This window comes from Gavialis gangeticus, unplaced genomic scaffold (genome assembly GCF_001723915.1).
Source record: "Gavialis gangeticus isolate Ggan-Ray unplaced genomic scaffold, GavGan_comp1, whole genome shotgun sequence".
Lineage (NCBI taxonomy): Eukaryota > Metazoa > Chordata > Crocodylia > Gavialidae > Gavialis > Gavialis gangeticus.
This window is the reverse complement of record NW_017729032.1, coordinates 168,059,519-168,066,170: the sequence shown is the minus strand read 5'-3', so window position 1 is coordinate 168,066,170 and position 6,652 is coordinate 168,059,519. Positions and strand designations below refer to the sequence as shown.

Genomic DNA, 6,652 nt, shown 5'->3' with positions numbered 1-6,652 from the left:
TTGGTGTGTGTGTGTGTAAGCAATTGTACCTATTAAGGCAGTAGAATAACCCTTCTGCTTCACAAGTTTGGCAAAAGTTATTTCTTCAGAAGGAAGCCCACCAGAAGAGGCAGAAAATAAGAAGACACCAATCCGTGACAATGCAGCCATTCCTGAAAAAAAGAAGATCATAAGAGGATAATAAAGAGAAAAAATGTTTCATCCATTATGGGTTTTTTTTTAATGGTGACACTGGAAAAACATTTTACTACTGACTGCTAAGAAATGTAAATGACAAACAAGTCTGTTTCAGTTAGATCATTTATTAAAAAGTATATACATGCACATAAAAATATCTCAAATGATTACTGCTATCAAAGAAGCAGGAACATCTCTTTTTGTAGTCCATGCTATGATGCATCCAAGTACATTACGGGAGCATTTGGTTTGCCTAATTAATTGCTTCTTCTTATCATCAGAGTGAGTGAGCATTAAACTGATGACCTGGAGATCAACACTTCAAGGTTCCATTCCCAGAACTGCTATTGACTTCTTGTATGAATTTGGGTAACATAATATGACAAGGTTCTTTGGGTAAATGTGATATCTTTTATTAGATCAACTAAATAGTTGGAAAAAATGTTTATTGCAAACTTTCAGGCACTAACACCCTTCTTCAGGCATAAAGGAATCTGATGGTCTATCCGATCTCCTGGATAGAATAGAAGGCAATGTGCACAATGCAGGTTTGTGAAAATGCAACTTCATGGCAGTGAGGATCAGTGGTAATGGTGATGGTTTTGATGGTGTAGTTATTGTGGCAGTGGTGGAGATATGTTGGCAGGTTTTATATTTCTTCTCCTGGCATATTTATGTTTCTTGTCTGTCTATGTCCTTAAACCAACACAGCTACAACCAACACACTGGTAACATAATATAGCATCTTTGTGACTCATTGTAAAAGGAATACTGTGGAATGCAGTTATACATATTTCTAAGTGTTTTAAAATCTCAGATACAAGTCACTACTCAAATGACAGGTACTTTCAGTCATCTAAAAAACAGATTTTTGAAGAAGCATTTAAGATAACAGGTTGTCATATGGCATAAATCAATGCAATCCTATTGGCATTACTGAAGCTGCTCTGACTGCCAGCAACTAAAAACATGTTTTAACCATTGCTGCTATCCTCCATGTTTTTTCCTTTTGTTCAATATTTGTGTTTTGGATTATTTTTCCTCAGGTCTATTTGCCTGAATTTTTTCCAAGTTGAATCTCATTTAATTATTTTCTAACCATGCATCTAATGCAGGGATGGCCAGAGTTACTCACACTGGGAGCCACATCCGATCCTCCATATTAGGTTCAAGAGCTTGGGGAGGGGAACCAGGGTTGCAACCCAGTGAGAGAGTGGGGAGGGAGGCTGTGGGGTGCTGAGCAACCCGGTGAGAGACCAGGGTCAGGGTGTGGTGAGCGACACAGTGAGAGAGTGGGGAGGGTGCTGAGCGTCAAGTTGCTCTGGCCTTCCCTATGCCTGAAACAACAGTCCCTGGAGAAGTGAGCAGGGCTTCAAGTAGCGGGGCAAGAGCAACAAGTACTGTGCCAGTGAGCCACGTGCAACTCGCAAGCTGCGGTTTGGCCACCGTGGATCTAATACTTCAGAGATCTTCTGTACCCATTCTGTATCCATTCTTTTCTCTCTGCTGTTTGCAACTTCTCCCCATTTCAAAGCTTCTATACTTTTAATTAAAAGTTCATTTACTATTTTGTAGATATATGAAGTTATTAAATGAGACTCTGGGCAGATCAAATTTCAGCTCAACAAACAAGGTTTTCAGAAATAAAAGTAAGTGTAACAGTGGCAAATGGCCTGCTTGTGGTGCATCCTATAATACTTTAATATTGCTTTTCTTTGAAACAGAACCTAATGAAAGAACCCCACAAATTCTATCAACTGACACTGATGCTGCAGCTTGTTATTTGATTTGAATGAACAGGAACATATTAAGCAGAACCCAGAGACTTGCTTTGCTTTTATTTCCAGAAGCAAGAACAGGAAATGTATTATCGCTAATGAACAAGCGATGTGATTAATGTATGATGTTCTTTGCTAAAGAATATGTTAATGGAATGTTAAGGTTATATGGTTAACCATCCCAAAAAAACCCAAAACAAAACAAAAAAAACTCTTATCAGGCTGTAGATGGATAAAGCATTTAAAAGCAGGAAATGTAAAAATTAAAGTTGCATGTATATAGAATGATTTTTACAGTGCAAGAAGGAAAACATGGCAGAGATATACATGAAAAGAAGAATAGAAAATCCTGATGAGTTAAAGCTAAAAAGTTTCATAGAAACATTAGCCTTGACAACATTCTGCTGAAACATATGCATAGATATTGGAGAACCTTGGCTACTAGGCATGGTTCCTTTGGAAACCTGAGAACAGTGATCATCTGAACACAGTGCAAGGTGCCAGGGTATGCTCTTGGGGCTGTGCTGAACCATTTTCTGCTAACACATGAACGTTGAAATACATGTACTGGGCATAAGTGGGTAGATGGGTGGGAAATTCTCAGTGGTGGGCAATTTTGCTTAGAGCACAAGGTAGGAACATCTCTGGATTCTATGGCTCTGGGGAAGCCACATCACAATGACTGCTTTGGAGTCGGGAACTACAGGGCTTTCTAGGTCTTTGCTATGAACTTGGAAGCCTAGGAACCCTAAAACCTAATTCAAGCTGGAGCACTAAGTGTTCCTAGTTTCCCAATGCATGATAGGAAACTTCCCTGACTCTGGGGAACTCCTTGTGCCAAACTGAGAATCTCTGGGCTGCATCTGCTTCTCTAGGCTGGCCTTGGATACAACTCTGGAGTAGGCAATGGGAAAGAGAATCACTAGGAGTTAGGGCAGGGACAGGAATCCCAGGAATTTGGGTTACTGGCTGCTATGATTCATTTTGGAAAAAGTCAAATCAAAATATTATGTTTTCCCCTCAACATTTTAAAAGATTTCTTTTTTGTGGGATATTTCACAATTTCTAGTTTTTGTTCTGATGCAGAAAAATGTATTTTGAAACAACCAAACTTCTTTGGCTAAAATAGAATTCCAAATGTTGACCAGGCATACCCAGCACTGAGACTTAGTGGACACTGCCCTGACCCCAAGAAAATAAACCTGCGCTGAAACAGAGACACCAGAAAATGTAGTTCAAAGAATGATAAATAATAATAAAATGTATTTTACCTGATCTGATCGGGTATCGGCCTGTCAAAAAAGCTGCCCTGCTTGGGGTACAGAGTGGAGATGCTGCTATATGCTGAGTGAATGTCACTCCTCCTTTAGCTAACTTATCAATGTTGGGAGTCCTGGAGGAAGATAACGTAACAAATCATTTTGATTACTTGAGAACTGAAACGATAGAATCATAGAAAAGTAGGGCTGGAAGGGATCACAGGAGGTCATCTAGTCCAACCTCTGCTCAGAGGGAAGAATCCCTTCCTATATCATTCTAGACAAGTGTTTGTCTAATGTACACTTAAAGAACTTCCAAGGCAGAAACTCCATAAACTCTGTGTGATTTGTTCCAATGCTTAGTCACCCAAATAGAGGGAAATGTCTTTCTAATACCCAATCTACATCTCCCTTGCTGTGATTTAAAATTAATATTTCCTATCCCCTGCAGCCACATGGAATAATCTGTCACCCTCTTTTTTACAGCTATACCTCAACTATTTGAAGAATATTATCAAATCTTCCTTCAGCCTCCTCTTCTAAAAAGTAAATAATTTGAGCTCTTTCAACCTTTTCTTGTTAAGTCACATTTCCTAGATCACTAATTATTTTCTGTTCTCTTCTGGATTCTTTCCAGGTTGTCTATGTCTTTTGAAGAAGTGTCATGACCCAAAATGGAACCAGTGAGGCCTCACTAATACTGAATAAAGTGGAAGAAGCATAGCCCTTGCCTTTCAAGTGACACTCTTGCTAATGCAACCCAAGCATGGTACTGGCTTTCTTTGCAAAAAGAGCACACTGTTGGATTATATTTGTTTTATGGTCCACTAATATCTCTAGGGTCCTTTTCTACAGTGCTGTAGCCTTGCCAGTCATTTCCCAATTTGTATTTCTATATTTGATTGTTCCATCTTAAGCACAGGATTTTAACTTGTACTTGCTAAATTTAATCTGTTTTGGATCATTTTTACATTTCATACAGGTCATTTTGAATCTTAATCCTAATCTCAAAAAATATTTGCAACTCCAGCCATCTTGGTGTCATCTGCAAATTTGCTAATCAGTCCCATCCTTCAAATCATTAGTGAAGATACTAAATGGTATCAGACCCAATACAATCTTCTGGGAAACACAACTTAATAACCCCTCCCAAGCAGACATTGAACCACTGATGACCTTGATTATGATGATTGAACCAGTTATATATCCTCTTTACAAATGTTCCATCTAGACTGTACTGCTTTGGTTTAAAATAAATAAATAGTAAAATCAAAGCTCATAGAACAACAGTACCTAAAGTTTCTGAGAGAAAACCTTGGATACCATAAATGATTCTCCTTGAAACCTAAGAAAAATCATCATCTGACTTTCAAAGATTTATGCTCAGGTCCTGTTTCAACTCAGGCAACGGTTTCTGCTCATCTCAAACATATGTGTCAAGGCTCAAAATGGTAATTGTATGTATTTCTAAGGCACTCCTTAGGCATTTTATAAGGTTCCCCTGGTGTGTCCCAGAAACCAGTCCTATTCTGTACAGGATGATGCACATAAAGCAGCACAGACTTGATTGTAAAGTATGGGTAGTACCAACCTTTTGTCCAACAACCTAATAGCTAAGGTGCTACCCAGGACTGGGGAAACCTGATACAAGGCTAACCTCATGCTAGCCTCGCTGCCCTGTCAAGATCCCTTTACCCCAGCTGGAAGCCTCAGTTTTCTGGCAGTGGTCCCCACCTGCACTCGTTTGAACAAGTGGCTTCAAAATGGCCTTGTGCTCCACAATACAAGCAGAAGTTTGCTGCTTATTGCCAGTTCTTCTGTCTCTGACAGGGGGGGTCTCCCTGCATCAGCTCTTCCTGCTGATGGGGTCTGTGTACATAAAGGATGTTGCATTTAAAAATCTGTCCAAGTCTTTCAGAAGAGGACTGGAGGTCTCTAGGAGTGGCGATACCCAGGTCAGGATGCTCCCTGCAAGTAGGTTAATGATCAGTTCCACCTTGGTCTGGATTGTGGGTTGGGTATGGAGGCACAGCATAAACAGCAGGTGGCACGGATTTAGAAATCTCCAAAATGTCTTTGGATCCCCAGGGAGCACTCAGGGAGCAGGATTTTGGGCTCATCTATGGCCCCTGCCACTAGAGTTGAGTCCCACTGTTGCCTGAGGGTTTCATTCTCATTTTGGAGGTTCCTTCTCAGCATTCACCAGTCTCTAGCTGGGCCTCCTCCAGGCAGCCTAACTGGTCCTGTTTTTTTCCCCACTGCAGTTGTTCAACCAGGGCCTGGAGCCCCTGAACTGCCTGCAGGAAAATGGGTGATCACTTCCTGGGATTCAGGAGCTTCTGGGGAACACGGGGCCTATGAAGGTAGAGTGGGATTCATACTTCCACCCCTGGGTTCTGCCCTGCAGGTCTGAAAAGGGTAGTCCAGGAAACTGTTAGGGATTGGGTGTGGATGGTCTGACCTAGTGGTTAAGCACCTGAAGTACAGGTGCATTCCAGGTTGGGGGAAGGGTGGGGGCTGCAGAGGAAGGGTTATGGAGGGGCCTTGCACTGAAACTGGAACCAAGAACTGTAGCTAAGGTCAAGACTGACAAGGGTCAAAAGCTACAGCCTGAGAAAGGGTAAGCTGAGGGTCCACCAAGATGACAAACCAAAAGCCAGAGCCAGAGGTCAAGCCAGAATGAGGGGTGCCAATAGTCCTACCAGAATTGGAAGCTCGGATTAAAAAGAGAGTCAGCAAGAAGCACACGAAGGGTCAGGAGCAAGGACTTTCACTTTTGCCTGGCCAAGGATACTGGAGGCTGGGTCGGGCTTTCAAGGGGTGGAGCAGGTGGGACCTATTGCTTGTGGTTTCAGGGGACTGGCTGGCCCAACTGCCTCATTCATCCAGCTAAGACAGGCACAGCTTTGGGCTTGCTGCAGGTAGTGCTTGTTCAGGGGATGAATTGTCCTGCTTCCCTATTTGAAGCTGACCACGTCTGGACTCTGCTCTGGCCTCACTGCATTCATCCCAATTTAGCTAGTGCCCTCCCAGGCTTTAAAGCAGTGGCTCTCAACTTTTTTAGATTATAGGATAGGCTTGGACACCTTTGCAAAATGCAAGCTCTTAGTTTTCACTCTTTTTTTTTTTGACTACAGAGAAATAAGAGAGCTGTTTTTCTGTTGCAAGGAATGCAGAAAAAACACAGCTATAGATTTCCATTTGAAATCTATGGGTTTATCTTGAGAAACATATTTGTAAACCAAACAGTGCTAACACCTAAGAACCTCAAGGCACCTCAGGGTGTCATGGCACCCTGGTTAAAAACCACTGCTTTTGAGTTTCATAGTTTCATAGTTTCTAGGGTCGGAAGAGACCTGAGTAGATCATCTAGTCTGACCCCCTGCCATGGCAGGAAAGATTACTGGGGTCAAATGACCCCAGCAAGATGTTCATCTA

General features: G+C 41.7%; 1 protein-coding gene across 1 annotated transcript in view; it reads right to left on the bottom strand.

Moving 5' to 3' along the window:
• STS (steroid sulfatase (microsomal), isozyme S) overlaps positions 1-6,652 on the bottom strand; it is a 215,891-nt gene that overhangs the window by 159,593 nt on the left and 49,646 nt on the right. Inside the window, exons 4-5 of the mRNA XM_019525011.1 lie at positions 3,227-3,348; positions 30-152 (exon numbers count right to left, since the gene is read on the bottom strand). Coding sequence (XP_019380556.1) covers positions 30-152; positions 3,227-3,348 — 245 coding nt within the window. The remainder of the gene's footprint in view (positions 1-29; positions 153-3,226; positions 3,349-6,652) is intronic.